Source organism: Rhea pennata, chromosome 7 (assembly GCF_028389875.1).
Source record: "Rhea pennata isolate bPtePen1 chromosome 7, bPtePen1.pri, whole genome shotgun sequence".
Lineage (NCBI taxonomy): Eukaryota > Metazoa > Chordata > Aves > Rheiformes > Rheidae > Rhea > Rhea pennata.
This window is the reverse complement of record NC_084669.1, coordinates 22,514,779-22,534,995: the sequence shown is the minus strand read 5'-3', so window position 1 is coordinate 22,534,995 and position 20,217 is coordinate 22,514,779. Positions and strand designations below refer to the sequence as shown.

The following is a 20,217-nucleotide window of genomic DNA, read 5'->3' as shown; positions in this document are numbered from 1 at the left end:
TGCTCAAGACTTCTCATCTTACACTGTTAGCTGATTTTGTTAATTTTAATTTTTACTGCTTAATTGCAATGATCTGGAAGTGGCTTTCAGTTGGACTGCTTCTGTATTTTAGCTTATAATCAGTTTGCATTGGCAATTCAGAAGAGAAGTAAAGTTGCAAACTTCCTATTTTATTCTTAAAGTTGTTATAACACGAGACTTGAATACACAGCAGAAATGCCATTTTGAGAAGAGAGAAGACTGTTGTTGGCCTCCAGCAGCTGTTGTTTATTTTGAGTAAAACAAATCTTTCTTACAGCACCTGAAAATCCCACCAGAATAATTCTCTAACTAGGAAGCTGAAGCTATGAGTCACAATTGTATTTAGATTAAAAGATAGTTTTCTTGTGTCTGCAATGCTGTTTAAATTCTCTGTTAAAATGACTCACCATTGTTCCAAAGGGTATAGCTCTTGAAGCGTGATAATAGATGGCAATGAAGTTAATGAAGAAGGCAGTGCCACACACCATTGCTGGAATAAGGAAAGCCCCAATGAACATCTGCTTTATCCATCGCCTTCCTGTAAGAAAGGACATTCCAAGAGAATTGATAAGATATGCTGTATTTTTTTCAGAAGTTACCAGCAAGTTCTCCAGAATTTGTGTTTGGTTTCTTTTCCCCCAAAAAGCGAAAAGATGAGTAAGAACATATTACATACATACAAGAGTCAATTAAGAGTTTTATTTGGCTCCTAGAAATTCACAGGATGCAGGACATTAAGCCAATTTATTTGGCCAGAGGAGAAGACAAGGAAAGGGGATATAGTGTGAGCAGGTTCTGGCCCAAGCAACAGCATATGCTGACTAGCTGATGAAGGAGAAAGGTATGAAACATGAGCACGTACCTAGGCTGCAGATTAGCACTGACAGAGGTACCAGAGTGAGCTCTGTGCAGAGCCTGCTCACAGCCCATTACCACGGCAGCACTGTGCGAGAGCTCTGCACTCCTCCCCGGGCCAGCTCAGCACCACAGCTGCATTCAAGCAGCACTTGCTCCCAGTTACCATGACCAAACTAAACTGGCTCATACCTTTAGGAAGCTTTAAGAAAATGGCTATTGATGTATAAAGCACAATATCACAGTTTTTAATAAACAACAGAAAAGGAAGAAGGAAAATGATTTCCAAAACTCGGACAGTAAGGACAACAGCAACATTTCATTTGTCAGTAGTTATTATGTCTACAGCTCCCTAAGGAGCTAAAAAACCCCAAACCAACCAAGAAAAAAAAAAAAAAAAAAAACCACCACCACCACAGCAAAAAGACAAAAACACACCACCAAAAAAAAAAAACACTCAGGCAGTAACTTAAGTGTTTTACTACCTGCATTACCTTGACTTTCTAAGCTCTTAAATACTGTACTTATTTAAATATAATGTAGATGCAGCTGTAATACACGCTAAGTAGAAAAGAGGCAGAAAACCCAGCACATGTTTCAAAGACTATGATATATGATTTTTCACCATGAGCCACATAAGCAGCAATTCAGGGCTTCCTGCATGTTTGATCTGCAGACAAAATGCAAAATTGGCTTAACTATATAGCAAGGCCCACTGAAGTGGTACAACATTTTTAGACCAGTAACTCCAAATTACCTAGATCTCCATTTCTACAAATCACTTCACATGGGTTGATACACAAGCCACAAAAAAAGAGACACCTGACCTCCAGACTCTGCCATGGAGACTGAACTCTAATCAATATTTCTTGCTAAACAGATACAAATTTCCTTTTGCAACCTCACTGGAACTAATTTTCTTGAAGTACTGCAGAAAGTAACAAATGCCGATTACTCCCTTATTGCAGTATAGGGGATAGATGAAGCTCGTGGAACTGCAAGGATGTAACTGGTTATAATTCAGAGGCACTGTAGAGAGCACTTGAAGACAGCCTGTCCAAATACATCATGCCCATTTTATTGGGCTTCTGTTCTCTACTGATGCTCATTTTCTGTTTAAGTACAAAGCAGAGAGCACAACGAAAAGCAGAATAAACTTCTCTGAGAAAAAGATTCTATGAACAGTTTTCTCTATCCATGATTAATGGCTTAGTAGGTCCTGCAGACCCTTTCTTTCAGTGCTGTCAAACATAACCCCCACAAATCCCTGTAGGGGAGGACTATGTGGGAATCATCCGGAGCAGAGGACATGAACTGTTAACAGCATATTCTACAGAACAAGGAGAGTCTATTAGACCCTCTGGATGTCATCAGACACACATAACTGTACACAAGAGTATAACATGCAATTCTTAAGGATACACCTGTTAATAGCTCTTTAGTTCTTATTATTTTTAAATTAACCAAAGACTTCAGCTACCTTCAGTTAGAAAATGCAGCCAATATCAAAGAGGAAATAACAGGATGGTTAAATATACTCAACATATTTTACATTCGTTAAAAATTTAATGAATTCTATCTGGATGCCCTAACTTCATGAGGACACTTCTACAGTAGTGCAGATGAGAAAAACGTAACTTTTCCACTTAACAATACAATTAAAATACTGAAACATGAAAACGATTTACCTCCTTGTCTAGCATAAAGGCTTCCTCCAAAATATCCATTCACTGGGGATGTTGCAGCATAAACAAATATAGCTGTACTAAGCATTGATCCTCTCCTAGAAAAAGTGATTTTTTGTAAGTGAAATAGAAAAGCAAACAGCATAAAAGCAAAAAATCACAGTAAAATGTGCAAAGTTAGCAGCACTTATTTAATAATTCTAGCTAATGTAAAAATTAAAGAGACACTGCACGTTTAAATTTTGAAGTCTATACAAGAATGAGAATTGTTTTTATTCCAAATCTAATTTGATCTGGAGGGGAAGAAAAAACAAAAGAGTTCTGACATAATACATTCTTTCCTAATGTGTACTTAATTCTGCTGAATATAAACACAAGATATCACCTCTGACCAAAATATTCTGATATTTGCATGTGTGTACCCTGTGTAAGAACTGAACTATTTAACTGAAACACATTAAGCATAAGACTCAACTATTGCAGATAAATGGTATTCTTGGGTAAACACAGAGGCCAATATTAAGAAAAACATACTAAGATTGTGAATGATGTTTCTGCCATGTCTCAGATATTAACTTTTAAAATGAAAGTATTTGTTCCTCTTACAGTAGATTAGAAAACCTGATTCAGACACTGTAGTTGCTGTAACAAAGCTATAAATCAGGGTGGAAGAGTCAAACCGTAAGAGTTGGTCATTTTAAAATTATCACTTCATTAAATGCTGGAGCATTCATCTTGTAGTATTTTCTGAAAATTTTAGGCAGAGCTAATAATTTTAAATCATAAAAGCCATCCCAAAATACATTTTTAATCCATACCTAAGAATGGCAAGATACAAATGTTGCTCATGAACAGAGATGTTTTCCCACCTCCCCTTCAATACAATTGACTCTTCTGTAGCTGTAAGCAATATAAGGATTTCAGCCAGTTTGCTGAACTCTAAATCATTTACCTGGAGATATTCCGAGTGATTCTGGACTCTTGGTATTTTGGCTTTTGATGGACAAACACCGGATGTCTGCCCTGTTTAAAGCAGTCGCCTTTGGTACAACTGACTTCTACCACCAAAAGGCCTGAATTGAGCAAATGTGTCTGTTGGTCACACACACTGAACTATCAGTGTGCTAACATTTGTTTATTAAAAATAAGCAATATTTCCATTTTAGAGAGCCACTTGTTAGACAGAAATCAAACTTTAATCACCTTCTTCATTTGAGCCAATTTAGAAGCATGGATTAAAAATCTACAAAACTACACAGTGTCTGAAGTGATGCACGTTATTTGTAACATGACCAGCAGATACTAATTTGAAATGATCTCAAGATGTCTTATTCTCAAGTTTACTCATTTATGTTCCAAATGTTCTAATGGGAAATGTTCTCAAAACACAACCCAACATGAATAAATTAATAGCTTCCATGATCAAATGTCACTGAGAGACTTTTATTTGATGTCAGCCCTGTGGTCTGTAAGAGTTTTACAGGACTGAAGAACACTGACGGGCAAAGACTGATAATTCTGGGTTACAACCTTCTTCACTCACCTTCTACTTGCCTCAACATAAGAATTTTCCATATAAGATTTGGTCAACTGCTCAGTTGCATACCCAGGATTAAACTCAATTTGAGAGTAATATAAAGTTCTATTGCAATAAAGGCCACAGCACACATTTCAAAACCCCTGTTCTGACATACTTTAGAATTGCTGTTACTAATTTATAGCTGCACTATAGCATGCAAACATTCTGAAATAATTTCAGTCCATACCTTAAAGGGCCAATATGCTGTCCAATTAAAAACATGTACATAAGTCTCTCCAGAAATGTAAAAAATTGAAGGGAAGAAGGAGGGAAACAATGCCACATGACAAGTGAAAATATACCACAATACTGGTACCACCGAGTGGGTTTTTAGAGTCACTGAATTACAAGACAGTTGAATTCAAAAGCAAGAGCTTCCTCTAGTGGCATGCCACGAGTACTGCAATCTGCTAAATTCCAGAATTACAGTATACACAAGGGAAAGTGAAAACAGAACACAGATTTGGCATTTTAGTCATTGCTTGGAACTAAGCCCTTGTACAGTTATTTGTTATGGTATCCAAAACATGGTCACTACAAAAATAGAGGAAGCTCATCTTTCCTCCAGAACACCAAAGCCTCAAAAATAGATAAAAGGTAAGGAATAGAACAGGGTGAACTGTGAGTGGTGGGTTAAGTTTAAACTAGAATACTGTTTGTTTGTTTCAAATTAATTCTCTCCAGTCAGGGCTACACAGCCCAACTACTGCTGGAGGTTTTAGTGCAACACCTGCTGGGAAGTGTTTATTCCAAAGAAGGTAAAGTTCCCAATTCTGAGAAAACACATAGATAAACTTGACTTAAATGTATTGCAAGCAGTAAGCAGGACTATTCACAGCACACTAAACTCACACTGCAGTCTTTACAACATGGGAGCGGGGGAGTGGGGGAGGAGGTCAGAAACGGCAAGATCTCGTCACTCCACATGAAACCAGGAGTGAAATCTGTGCCCTTTTAACACTTCTTTATTTCCCATATAATCCACCAGCAATACTGCAGAAAAACAAACCACAATTTCTTAATATATCATGTAAAAAGTAAGGAATAAAAAAATGCAAGTTTATAAGGAGACAGTCACATGGTAATAGTAGGACAAAATTTCCTTACAGTTTAGAAAAAAACAGCTTCTTTGAGTACTACACCTGACTGTAGACTCTCAAACAATTTTTCAGACCACAGTTAGAACATTCAGTTTTGTAATGATTTAGTTCATTTAAGTATTTATATGTGGAAGACATGGCACAATCACACTTACTCTGTGTATAAATCCTCTATCATCGCAACAACAATGACTATGAGAGACACAGCAAAAATTTGACAACCAGAACCAATAAGCGATGAAAATATTAAAGGATGACTGGATGGTCTAAAAACATCTCCATGGACCTGCTTCCACCCGTACTCATCACCTAGATCTCTGTCCTAGGAACAACAACAACAAAAACAGTTTTAGGTCTAGTCACCAAAATTAAGACAGAAGAATACATGCCAGGCATAAATTAAGGATTTGATTCAGTAAAGTAACCTCAAGGGTAGGAATGTCTTTGAATGCAGCCATCTAGGAGAAAAGATTGCTCTTCCGATGCTTTCTACGACAACAAAAATTGCTACTTGAATGTATGATGCAGCAAAATCTACCAGACTTCCTCCCTATCCCTGAAGTCCCCTGAAAGGCTTAGAAAACTGTGCTTTACACAGACTTCTATTGCACACTGAGCAGAAGGGACTTCAGTTAACTGAAGATACAAACATCAGTGCAGCTACCACAGATTGGTATTCCAGTTTGCAACCCAGGAGCAAAAGGCTCCTAAAAAACAACAGATTGCACAGATTTTATATGCCAATTCAGCCCATGGTAGTCTGCTGTTTAACACTAGCAGAAAGTTACACTCTTGGATTCTCATACACGAAAGTCCTATATTACAAAGAAATCCGGTAACACTTTCAAAACAAACATACAGCAGTTTTCTGTCCAAGTGAAGAATGCAATTCAGAGATTCTAACACAATGAACATGTGAAAACAGTTAAGTCTTACAAAAATCAGCACACAAACAGAGATCTTACCATATCATCCATTTCTTCCTCTTTACTGTATCTTGCATAATCTTTTCTCAAAGTTCTCATTAATATCATAGACACTAGGCCAACCAGAAAGATCACCATCATGAAAGAATTGAAAATTGAAAACCAGTGAATCTACGAAGAGAAAATACTCAAATTTCAGAACCGTAAATATTTCCAATGTGCTTCAATATGGCTATATTATTACTTAGGACCATAGCTGGTCAGCACAAGCTATTACACTAAGTAATAACATATTCACTTTGTAAGTAACATTTGCAGAAAGTCCCACTAAAAAAGGCCAGTGAAATACTATACATATAGTCAACAGCCAGACATGCTCAAGACTTAATCAAGCACCAGCAGAATTCAAACTGTCTATACAGCTTCCCTTAACCAAGGGCAAAGGAAAAGCAACACGATGTATGGCTGCCTGATAAGCACATCCTCTGATTTTCACTGAATTCTGAACAGTACTTCTTACCTCTAACTTGAAAAAGAAATACAGCTCAGTACTCTAGCCTTAAGGAGATTATAACTGCAGCTTACCATCACAAATGTTAACACAAACTGGCTTAGGCTTTTTGCTTTGCAATTACTTAGGTCACAAGTAATATCACCAGTTACAGTTACTCCACTAAAATGAAGTACAGTTGTGCTCCTGAAACTCCATTGCTTCTGAGCATACACATGTATCTGCTTGAATTCCCTTGCATTTGCTGAGGGCTTGAGGCATGCACGCAGACATTTACTGAAACGTACTTAAAAAATAGTCATTTTGTTTGAGCAACAGAAGCGTTGCTTAAAAGCTGAAGTGATAGAGCTGTCTGCCTCACTGTTCCAGAGCAGCTCACTGCTAGAGCAGCAGTAGCAGCAGGCTCCATGTCGCACCAGATGACCTAGAGCTGAATTTCACAAGACTGAAAAGAGGGACATATCTTTGCCTCTTGCTGAATGACACGAAAACCTCACAGATTTACAGACCAGATCAAAAATGTGAGGCAGAATAAACAGAAATGATTAATCAGAAGAACTACTATATTTTTAAATGCCCTTTCATTATCTAATAGCTCTGTCCCATCTCAGCTAAGATTCAGACAATGCACATAAACTACTGCTGCAGTACTGGATTCTGAGCAGAGAGTCTCTACATTGTGTTCTGTACTGCAACAGAAGTACTGCACAGCTACTTCAATTAATTTTTTTTTTTTTTTTTTAACTTCTCAAGGAGAACACAATGCAACAGTTTTGAGCTTTAGGAGTCCAGCATGCTTTAGTTTTTTGTAATTTCACTCTAAGATTAGGTGTAATTGTTCAAGCTTATGTTTGCAAAAAACACACACCAAAAACCCCTATAGTTTTCCAACCCTGACTGTGCCATGTTAACATAATTTCAGAAGATTGTATAAAAGAGAAAAGAGACAGAAGATAGCTTGCCAAAGCAGGCAATAGGCCAGTGATTTAAAGAAAAACCAAAAACACACACACACACCCCATACCCAAGCTGAAATTGTATACCACCTTTTGGCCTGAAATTCAAAACAAAGTGATAGGTGATTTCTGTAACTTTAACAGTACAATGCATGATGGAACCTACCTATTTCAATAAAAAGGAAAACTTAAAAACTCAAAATTAGAAAGATTACAACATTTTAAAATTCAATTAAAAAAATACCACCAAGAAATCAAGGAGACAAATGAAATGTCTGAAGATAAATTAGACACCAATCACCTGCAAATACCCCACCTGTCATTTCAGAAGAGAATTATTGGAAACAGCCTAGAAAAAAATGCTGAACTAAAGCACCCATTTCAATGGGACATTTTGTAAGGTTGTCTTAGAACATTACATACTCTGTGCTGAAAGAATGACGGGTCAAGGTACTTGTCAAATCGGTCTTCAAACTTCACATCTGACTTTTTCCATTTCACCTGAAGAGAAGAATGTTTACACTTGAAACTTACTCATTACACATACTCAGGCATACTCACATACAGACACTCAGAACATTTTTCGTATTGTCCACTTCAGATTTCTCTTCAAACATTATACAAAGTCTATCAAAAATAAAGGACTGAGGCTCCTAAAGACTGATATTTACAGCTCAGACAGAACGAACATCAGCAACCTCACCTCATGGATCTAATCTTCTCTCTGTACGTGTTTAGGAACAAGGAAAAATCAGTCTTGCATTCCTCTGTTGTCAATGTGTCTACTAGATTAATTAAAGATGCAAATTTCCAGCTGTCAAATACAATAAACTCATTTCATGATTACAGAAGAAGCTGACACTCTTACTGAAGGCGCCAAATAAAGTCTCCAGTAAATGACCCCATTTTCAGTTCTTTCAAGCTAGTAGTTCATGAAGGATGTTCTTCACAGCAGATGCTTGTGCAGTGATGAATTTTCTTGAATCATCATTTCTAAGAATGTATTTAGAAAAACAAACAACCTCCTTCCCCGTCCCAAACTTAAAAGCACATGCATATAGAACTTCTATGGGCAGTACACAGCTTAATGTATATAGTACACTTCTGTAGAAGCCCTTTGAAGAATCCAACCTAATTTGTCCAAGATTTCATAGCATGTGTAAGGGAAATAAAGTATTTCTAGATACGCTTAAGAAAGATGTGCTAGACAGTAGTGGATTTTTTCCAAGCATTTTGTGGGCAGTGAGTACACTTTTTTTTTCCTCATCATTTCTAACATCTGCTAACTGGATTGTATAGAAAGGGGTGTGAGGAGAATATTAGTAGTGTTTTGTAGACTGAGTGTAACTTCCACTGCTGCTGCTCCCCTGTCGCAACTGAGGTCTGTTTTGCTGCCGTGCAGTAACACCTGTACTCACATTGTCTGAATATAGCGCCCAAAACCAAAAGAAAGCAGCCCAGCAGAAGCAAGGGAGATGAAAAGAAATAAGGAGATTTAAAAGACAAGATTTAAAACAGACACTATAGGAAAAATACGAGCATAAACTGAGATACAAGCTAGCTGGAAGGGAACAGCATAAAAAGGATTAGGCTGAACCCTAAAACAATCATTAACATTTTAAAAACTACAAGCTAAAAGCTGTAGCCTGAAAACTTTAATACCATGGGATTCTCCAATCTGTACACCTCCACTGACAATAAGCAACTCTGAAATCTGCCAGAAAAATATGAATTTGTTCCTATACTATCAGCTTATCACTGCATGCAGTTACTTCATTAGCTCCATGGAGAACTGCTTTGGACTTGAAATTCATAATAGTACTGATGAACAATATGGTGCTAATATGGTAGCACAAAGTTCAGAATTTTTGCAAGTTCATGTTAATTTGAATTTTTAAACATAGTTTCAGAAATTAAATAAAAATTTACACTGAAAAAAAAATCAAATTTTTCAAAAGATTTCAGTATTAGGAAATATCAGAACTTGTACCTATGAAACCAGTGCATTTCCACTTCAGCATACCTTATTTAAATGCATGATCAGAAACTATCTTATCCAGCAGGACGCTCTCACTCAGCACAGAAGCAAGCTTGTAAGTGTAGACTGAGTACCTCTATTGGTCACTACAGCCCTGAGACAGATTAAAATCCCAATGCTCAGATATTACACTCACTTTTAGGTGTAATATTAATTTTATTCAGTTCAAATTACAGGCTTGTTCAAGATTAAAGGCTCAAAACATTAATAGTTTTCAACTTTGTTTTTAAATAGATACATTTCTAATTAGAGCATCTGCCACCAAGAAACACTGCTTAAAATAAGGATAACCTGTGAACTAAATATCACACACACACCAGCCCAGCAACTGCCCAGTGGTGCCAACAGAGATGGAAAGTAAGATCTTGAGCACTGTATGCTGAAAATATTTAAAGGGAATATCTAGCTTTAATGTCTTACAGCTACTCAGTACTGTCTACCTCAAAATACACAGAGCAAATGGACTCCACAATCCTAGAGGGATTTAAAAGAAAAACAAAGCAAGTGCCACTACCATTTTTGCAACAGAAATAGGAAGAGTAGTGCAAACATAATCCTAGAAAGCACGTATGAAAATAGTTAATTGCACTTCAAATCTTATGACCTACTCAGCATAAGACAAACAACGGTGACAAGAATATCTTCTGAAATAAAATCTTATGGTGACACCTACTCCTAACAGATGGTAGGAAACCAATGGATTAAGAACTCGGGTGTGAATGCAGTCTTGTAAATATATGAGAAGTGATCGCTTACAGATGAAGGTGGTAATAAAAATAAATAACAAGATTCAAAATAGTAACTAACAATCCAACATCCCACATTAACAAATGTGTTTATTCATTACATTTTATCATAGCAATTCAACATAAAAGTAGAAAACTTCAGAGAAAATCTTATAAATAAAGCTATACAAATAAGGCAAATTTTTACTGGAATTGCAAATATATATATGTATACATACACACACACATGTGTGTGTATATATAAAATGTAAAACTAACAGACTGCAAAGTACAAAGGCTTACGGTGGGTTTTGCTCCTTGTTCCAGTTCAAATCAAGGAGGGAATGGGGGGAAGTGATACCATCTGCTATCTTATCTATGATGCAAACATCACTGCTCTGAAGACTGAGCAAAATATCTAGTTATTGTGGGAACCTTGATGCTTCTAGCCTCTATACATCTTTAGATATCTTCCTTTCCTAACTAAACATTTTTCTGTAGATTGTAGAAGTTCCGTTTTGTCTGAAGTGGCTCAAAAATCATTTTACATTTACTCCTAATAAATCTAACAACTCAGTAATGAAAAAATAGTTGAAGAAATGAGGAGGCATCTTCCTCTGATGTACCTCAACATATCAATACATAGATAGAATATTTTACCATGTAGAGCTGCTTATTACACCACATACATCAGCAAATTACTTACTGAATATGACATCTGGATTTTTGTATTTGGTACCAATTTCACCTTTCCTTCACTGGTCAAATTCACATCCACAATTCTATTTCCGTTGTAACCAATTTCAAGTTTTTTGTAAGTCCAAAGATAATAATCTTCCCCATTTTCATCTGCTTCTCCAACAATACCTGTATAGGAAATAAATTATGTTTAAAATATAGGCATCAGTTGCAGGCCTGCTTTTCAAATATTCTGTGATCATTTTTTAAAAAAATATTCTTATTTAACAAAATTTTCAGCAGCTAAAAAAAGCACCTATATAGCTATAGCAGAAAAGAACACAGCAGACGTCATATTTTTCAACTATGATACCTAGACTACACCTTTAATGCACAGGTATCTGCAAGAAACATTCTGTAACAGCACTAGGAAAAAAAAATAGATGCACCAATAATGTTTTGGAAGAAGAATTAACAATATTTTTTCTAATTTTATATAAATTTCTTCTCAGACAACCAATTAGCCAAATATGGATTTAAATTCTATGAACTCTTAGCCCTTGACCTCCATACTTTTCCATCTCCTTGTTCCATCTATTATCCCTTCACTAATTTTTCTTCCTTTTCAAAACTCAGTTCTGTATTCTGCATTAGTTGATTCCCCAAGACCACACTTTTTGCTCTCATTTGCTCATGTATTTACGATACTTGCCAAGAATCATATTTTTCAACTACTCGCATTTCTTTTACTAAAAAAATCAGAGAGATACTATCTGCATGAAAATGCTGACTACATCCATGATGGGAAACTGCTCAGATGCTCCTGGAGCATCAGAGTTCAGTTAACTGAACTCAGAACTAGCTCATGATTAAGTTATTTTTAATAACTTATTGCAAAATGTTTAAGCTACAGTGGAATTCCAGATGTTGTTGTATGCTGCAGGGCAGGGAGAAGAGGCAAGGGAAGAAGCCAAATGTAGCTGTCAGAGTTCACAGGCCGCAGACATTAACTTTTGTTCAAGTCTAGACCATCATCCAGAGATGGTTCACAAGATGGAAAGCCACTATTAAAGCAGGACCCAGAATATGCAAAAATAGGGAAAGGGAAACAAGCAGGTGAAGGATATGAAAAAGGGTACCACAAAGGAGCAGGTATGGGGAGGAAAGACACTTCTGTACTATCTGTGCTTCTTAATTTTCAAGCAGGTTTTTTTCCTTTGTCATATTTTTTAGTCATGCTCATCTGTCAGAACTGCCTTATGCAGTCCTCCATACAGGAGAGGACCTTGCCAGCTCGCGGCTCTGCCATGCAGCCTAACACCTGGCCTGCCATCTGCTCCAGGGGGTTATCCAAAACGACGGCAACCCAGACCTCTACGCTGCTTAAAGGGCATTCTGATCAATCACTCCCCCCAAAAGTGAATTAAAGCAATGTTCCATATACTTAAGGAGATGTGCTAGAACAGAGACAGTCAAGCCTAGAAACTTTACTGTGGACTAGCAATTCCGGAGAAAAAATGAAATTGAATCATTTTACCTGAAGGCACCTAAACAGATTTGCTTGCCTTTCTGAGTTGAGGAAATAAAGTGCAATCCTTCCAACAGTAGTCTGAAGTCATTACCTTTATTTAAAAAGGATTAAGAAAACGTCTTTTAAGCCTAGACTTTACTGAAAGTAGAGCACTCACTACTGGATATTTTGGGGAATTCTTAAGGAAAATTTCAAATATTAATGGTTGCAGGCATGTCAATTGACTTTGACATTAGTAAGCCATATCCTGATGGAAAGCCGCAAAGAACATAACTGAAGTTTGCCAGAAGACAGGAGGAGTGCCACAAATCCTTTTTTTTTTTTTTTTTTTTTTTTACTAGTTACTGAGAGAAGTGGTCTGCTTTCAAAAACAGAACTAAGCACAAGTTGCCTAGAGTTCTCAGCAAACAGTAACATTATCTGAATCCTTTTTCTGCAGAGAATACTTGCTTTCTTTTGACAACATCGAAGATGACTTTATCCATTTAAGGACAAAGTTTTAGTTTATCCAGCTATGAAATACAAACCAACATTTTTTTTTTTTTAAGATTGATTAGACGACATGGTATATACATTATATGCTTGCTAGTGGATAGATAACCCAAACGAAGTGAATCAGCATGATATATTACATTTAATAATGGAAAAAAAACCAACGCAAGACATGATACCTTTTTATGGTAACTGAAGGTAAATCAGTACTGGACGTTCTCCTGAACATCACAACTTCTCAGAATTCAAAGTCAGGTATGCTATCACTATTACTAAAGTTCTTACCTCCCTGTATTTTAAGAAGTCCTAATATTTTTCATTGAAGTTAGTGAAATTAATGATTATGCAACAGTACATCATACAGAAGACACTAGTTTTCACTAGTATTTCTATCATATTAGCTGGTACTAAACAAGGTTATATAATACAGTCAAAATTACTAACAAGCTGGAGGATCCATGTCTACCACATCACTCAATGTTCTTACACGGAAATACTTACAACAGAAAACGTTCAGGGAGCAGCAAATCCCAGAATCAAATTTTAAGCAGCACTCAGACTAAAACACTCCTGTTGCTGAACTGAGATGCAGCCAAACCAGGACTGACACAGATAAGCCATTGCCATTCATCTTCCAAACTGTAACTGAACCCACCCATCCGCTCAAAGTTCTGATACGTAGATAATTCTTCTGATGGGCTCAGGTACATCCACTACACTCCTAGTCCTCCATCAAGAACTGGTGGATGTTGTGGCATAAAATCCAGGCTAATACCGACTGACCAACCTGTAGTCCCCTTAGTTCTAACTAGCCCTCAGGAGACATAGAGCAAAATTGTCAGCACCACCTGCTTCTATAAATGATGTCAAAGATTATTTTTCTGCATCTGTTACCAGTACTTTAGAGCTGCATTCTTCTATTAACTATCAGAACACAATGTATTGGTTCCAAACCAAATTATCAAAACCAGCTTCTTATGCCACATGGAAGAGATGCAGATTCTACATGTTTGTCAGTTGTAGGAATGATTTCTCGTACATTCAAAGCACACATACAAAGGAGAATATTAAAGACATTGGAATCACAATAAAACTGATTTTTCAGCTCAGGACATAACAATGTATTCAATAGGTATCAGATTTAGTAATCAAATCTGTTCTTCAGTATCTGAGGTGAGACACAAAATCTTCCCAAACGAGATTAGAAAAAAAATCAGTCCTAAAAAGTCTCCAGGACTAACTAGCACAGACAGGATACTGAAGTCAGCTAAGCATCCCTTGACTTCGTGCAGTCTAAAGGCTACACAGCTGCTCTAGTGTAGAAGAATCACTCATGTCTCTCTCTGAAAGGTCAAAAGCATTAAAAAATTGTAGCAACTGTCACTCACGAATGCTTTTAAAAAGCCTATCAGCATTTGCAGAAGTAGTATAGTAAAGGCCACACAGATTAATTAGGGTCTACTCCCAGCTCTGCCACAAAGCTGTTACCCACACTAAACAAATCAACTAATAAAAACTAACGCAATACAAGCGTACCTCTTCCAAACAGTAACATATTCCTTGAACACAGATGTAAAAAACAAAGAAAAACATAGGAAGCAATAGTCTTCCTTACTAACACATACAATCCAACAGCTCATTTCTGGCCAAGGCTCATATTTCAGCACCAAGTTACTTTCTGAGAACTGCTAAAATTGTAAGAGGTTAAAAAAAAAATCTGTCAGAATGAAAGAGTGATAGGTAGCATTATTCAGCATATTATTTACCAAAGGACTCCTGGCAAGTGGCTTAAACGGTGATTTTGTATATATTCTAGGGTTTTGTGTTTTGGGGGGTTTACACCACTTTCTCAGAACACAGGCAAAGAGTTTATACGAACACAAGATTTTGAGGTGCTTTTCCTTTCTCTTCAATTTGCATCTAGTTCTACAACAGAGCTTAAGATTTGATGGGTTTGTTTAATACCAAACCAAAGCGCAATCTGTGGAACATTCATGTAGCTAGCTATATGATTACAGAGTACAAGAGAGTGACAAAAGCCACAGAAAGGATAGGAGATTACTGTGATAAGGACATTTTTGATCTAAAATACAAGCATTTTTAGATCAAATTAATAATACTCAGCAAGAGCAAATTCCTAAAGTAATTTTAAGAACTGTACAGGAATACATAAAATAAGGCTACTGGATAAAATGACAGACCATACATGCAGAAATGTAAAAAGCCACTGAGTTACCATAAAAGTAAATTAGAAAATCTTTGTATTATTAATAGATTCAAAAACTAGCATTATAAAGCTGAAACAATAAAAAAGGCTTTCCAAGATTTTAATCATGAACACATTAACACAGACCTTGTATCTGACCTCCTGTATCCAATTATCACTTGAAAATTTAAAAGAATAATTTAACCCTAAGAACTTCTATTAAAAATCAATGCTTGAAAAACAAAAGGTTTTTTGTTTTTGTAAATCAGTAGTGCGAGTCATCCAACTGTTCTTTCAACATAATAATCCTTCAAGTTATTTCTGTTTGCTTACATGAGTTCCACACACATACTTGTAAGATTCTTCTACAGAATTGTAGTCATTAAAGTAAGTGAATCCACGAAACCAGCAGCCCAGCCACCCCTGCAGTTTGTGATCAGTCAAGCTCTTAATGTGTACCATCACTCACCCCATATTGGCAAGTCATCAATATACATCTGGTACCAATAGTGATTTTTTATAGCATACACAAACGCGTCTCTTCTTCCTTTGTCCAAGTCGATTTCACAGTAAGTGGTCTGCATTACATCCTCTGCAAGAAATTAAAGCACTGTTAATGATTTATTAATGAGCTGGCTCTAAAGGAACACAAACTAAGCGGTTAGCGCACACTTCTAGAGTCTCTAACGCCTCTTGGATCTGTATCTTCAAGTAGCTAACACAAAGGGACACTTTAAAAAGGAGCCACTACAGCAACTTATTTTTTCCTGTAATTCTGCCCTGCAGTATGCAGAAACCTCCCAGGGACCCATCAGGCAGGGCTTCAAAGAATCCTTTTGCTACTCTGCCCACAGAAGTTTAAGATCTATTTGCTGACAGTAGCTTTATTGGGACAGCCTAAGTGAGGACCCATTTAAAATCAGTGTCAAGCTGATACTAGCTGCCTGTGAAGCCCATCTGCTCTTAGAAACACCTGCAGACCATGAGAACTCTTATGTTGATGATAGGCATGAAATTATTAGCAAAATATATAAAATTGCGTATTTTATTAACTCTCCATTTTAGTATTTCCAGGCTCATTAACTGCCCCTGTTGTTACCAAGAATATTCTCCTTAAAAAAAAAAAAAATCACTTTTTAAAATTCTGAGCAATTCAAGAAACAAGCACAAAGGAGGAAACAAAACAGAGAATAGAATACAGAACAAAGATAAAAGCAGGAACAATGCAAAGAAGGCACGAAAGGTTGCATTTGAAAATAAAATAAATCCGCTATTCAAGCCAGATGGCTATTTTTCCCCCCATCAACAATTCTTAAGTAATGCAGTTATCAGACATGTATTTGTACCCCAATTTCATTGCCTTATATTTGCTTTTCAAGTGAAATAATACAAAAGGCATACATTAAAAAAACAAAAATAAGAGCAGCAATAGTTTTAGAGATTTTTAAAAAAACCCACTTCTTAATGAGCAGATGTTTTCAGTCTCCAAACAATAAATAAAGTAAACACACACAAAAAAATCCACCTTCTCCTTCCCTAATCTTATTTGTCATCACTGAAAACTGCGACCCATTTCTAGTGGACAGCATTAATCTGTACTCTATGTACAGCTCCAATTTGTACTCAAATTCAGCTTACTTGACCTCCTCTTAACATTAATACAATTCCAAAGCTTTTTTTTTTAAGGAAATAAAAGGGGGGGTGGGTCTGCACAGAAAAAGCACAGGTAAGTAGAATACAAAACATTCTCTGATAACATCTATTTCTCAACATGAAAATATGCACAAAATCTCTGGTCAAGCAAAACTAAAATAGAGCATAGTGAAGCAAGACAGTAGGAAACCCACCAAAAGCAGCCCTGCATAGCTGGAGTGACTTCCTGTAGCCCTGGAGTGGACACATCTCTTACTTCATACAAAAAATTTCCATTTTCACTTTTTTTTCCCCCTCCTTCAAAGACCTAATCAAAGCACACTAAGCTTTGTTTTCATTTTTAAAAAAGTCTTTTTTCCAGACTGACTTCTTAGGCAATAAACATTTTGCTGTTCTGAAATCACTTAGAAGCCGGGAAGAAAAAAAAAAACAAACCCATTCAAGCCAATATCCTGAAAGGTCCTGAGAAGGCAATTAGATCACAGACTACATTTTCAGGATCTGTACTGGTCCAATCAAGAGATGAAAGGCACTGAAGCTGGCACCACCACTAAAACAAATACACACAAACCCAGATCCCAGCTGCATCCATTCATGCCTGCTCTGAACTCAATCCTGTATGTTTTGGAGTATGCTCACAAAAAATGCCTCTGCTTTCTCACCTTAACGGATTTGAATCATCTTGTTAATAATAAATAATTAAATAGGTAAACAAATAAACAAAAGCAACTGAAGCCCCTGCCTTCGGGATTTGTTGCTGAGCAGGGAATTGACTCTTTCTCAAATACTCGGTGCTTCAAAAAACTGCTTTGCCAGTTTCAGAGCGTACTCAAACAGCAACTAATGCCTTCCTACCATCACGAAAGATGGTTCAACACACAGAGGTCAAGCTAATTATATTTATTTTAACTTGAAATAGTAGTAAAAGTACTTAAGAAGATAACCTTGCAGAATCTGATAGATGAAGCATTACATTCCGGCACAGTACAGAAGCCTGGTCTGGAGGCAGTGAAACGGAGGACTGGGCTATCATTAGCCGATCTTTCCCGACTGGTTCACCACACAGCAGTACGAGCGCAACCAAGGGATAACACAGGGACAGGAGCAAGTGCTACTACTAAAAGGAAAATCACTCAAACCACATGTAAATATTTTCTGTTTAAAGACCCTTTCCCATTTAACTCAGAATACAGCAGCCTTTGTTTGTATTTATTATCTAAAACTAATTTCATATTAGATTGGAATTGGTTTCCAAGTACCTCCATGGGTTTTCAGACCCTGGAATTTGCTTTTTTCGCTAACTGAAATGAGCCATTCTGCATCTAATACTGCAGGATGCAAGCGCTGGCTCTTGCTGCTGTAAAAATAAATAAAGAGACATTAGAAAACTTGCTGCATGCCACCACAAGCTGCCTTCATCCATTCTTTAATGGATTTTACTTTTGGTATTCAGAACATCACAAGATCTCACAATGATATCACGATCAACTGAGCAGAAGTTATTCAAGTGCATATAAACAAAAAGCCAATAAACTCATAAAAATCTTGCAAACTAAAGGCATGATTTTACTTAATTTACCTGATTTCACCTTCCACCCCTCTACACCATAAACAGCCAGGACTCCCAGCAAGGGGAACGAAGAGAAGCGCTCCTTCCTCCACCCACCGGCAATGCTGAAGCTGTGGTTTAGTTACAGGGCAGAAATTCTGATTAGCTGGTTAAGCTCAAGCCCATTGCGTTAAATGGTTAAGCGAAAGTAGCTTAGAACAGCATTCACTGGCGGAGGAGGCTGGAGACTGTACTTCATTACAGCATTACTTGATCTAAAGTTTTGCATGTTTTAGAAACGACCACAACCTGGATAAAAAGTAAGGTGGGTGGAGTTAAAATACGTATTGTGGAGTGTCTGAATGGCTTACACTGAAGAGACAATGTCTGATGTATGTAACAGCCTCAGTAACATCAGTAGCATGTTAAGAAAGTTTTAAAATAGTACAAACACGAGACTCACGACAAAAGGAGGTGCAACTATGCCAGATTTTGAACTTCCTATGAATGGTTAGATCAACTTGATTTTACTCAGATACATGAACTACATCCCTCATTATAGCATCTGCTCATCGCCTAGTACAACATAGAGCATCAGTCTGAATGGCTGTCACATCATCTGGAACCACTGCAGAAAGTCTTAGGCGAGGAGTTTCCGTTTCCCTTTCAAATTCATTTTCTCTAATTGGTATTGTACTGATGGCAATGCCAAAAATCCATTCTCTCACTGCAGTTGCTATGATGCCAATGTTCATGTATTTAGTAAGTCAGTAGGGCTTAGGTGTAACACTCATTGGATGTCAACACAAATGTGCAAATGAAGAACGCGACAGATTACCTGAAAAGCACCATTATTCTAGATTCAGCTTGTCAAGAGAATTAAGCCAAAGGAAAACTTAAAGTTATAAGAGTATACTAATAATTCCCTGCCTTCTTCACAAAGGTATTTTTCACAGGTTTGAGATCTGTGATGTAACAACAACACTGTCCATAGTCATAACAAATGAGAAACAGCTATCCTATACAGTCATAGGTACCCTTTCAAATAACATGTTTTTAAAACTCTACTAGAAACACTACTTCATGGATTCATGAATATATTGCAGATTTGTCCCACCAGTCACTACAACAAGCATCCAAGCTCAGGCCTCCATTTTTGGCAAGATAAAATTTCTACAAAGCCATAATTTTGTAGGTTCTTACTCTATTTCAGATACACAGGCAAGCTCCACTGATTAAACTGCCTGAAGGGATTTCTTTCTAATTGCAGAAGCTAATCTTTTAGAACAATTCTACGAAAGATGTGATTCATATATATAATACGCACACACACATATTACACACACATACACACAAAAAATTCTTGAGCTAAATCTGTGCGTATACAGTATTTTTAGAGGAATAACAACAGTCAGGCTAGTAACTTCAATAAGCACAGAAGCTGCATTTAATCCCCCTTCCCTCATTCCAAAGGAGGAAAAACAGTATAAATCCAGAACTAATTCATTTTGATGAATTCTTTAAACGCCGATTTAAAGAGGAAAAACACCTGTAGCTGTTAGTCCCAAACACTTTAGGAAAGACACAAGTCGGTCAACTCAGAATGTAGATCTGATTTACATATTCATAAAGGAAATTTGTACACGTCTTTCAGACGATCATGCCACCTTTTGCATGTCAGCTTGCTATAGATATGTAAATATGGTATGAAG

At 36.8% G+C, this 20,217-nt stretch overlaps 1 protein-coding gene across 2 annotated transcripts in view; it reads right to left on the bottom strand.

Moving 5' to 3' along the window:
* The window catches only part of TM9SF3 (transmembrane 9 superfamily member 3), a 56,897-nt gene that overhangs the window by 19,607 nt on the left and 17,073 nt on the right, over positions 1-20,217 (bottom strand). For both annotated transcript variants that reach the window (XM_062580327.1, XM_062580329.1), the window contains exons 3-9: positions 15,773-15,895; positions 11,103-11,263; positions 8,057-8,134; positions 6,206-6,337; positions 5,396-5,562; positions 2,565-2,659; positions 429-559 (exon numbers count right to left, since the gene is read on the bottom strand). In XM_062580327.1, the coding sequence (XP_062436311.1) occupies positions 429-559; positions 2,565-2,659; positions 5,396-5,562; positions 6,206-6,337; positions 8,057-8,134; positions 11,103-11,263; positions 15,773-15,895 (887 nt within the window). The remainder of the gene's footprint in view (positions 1-428; positions 560-2,564; positions 2,660-5,395; positions 5,563-6,205; positions 6,338-8,056; positions 8,135-11,102; positions 11,264-15,772; positions 15,896-20,217) is intronic.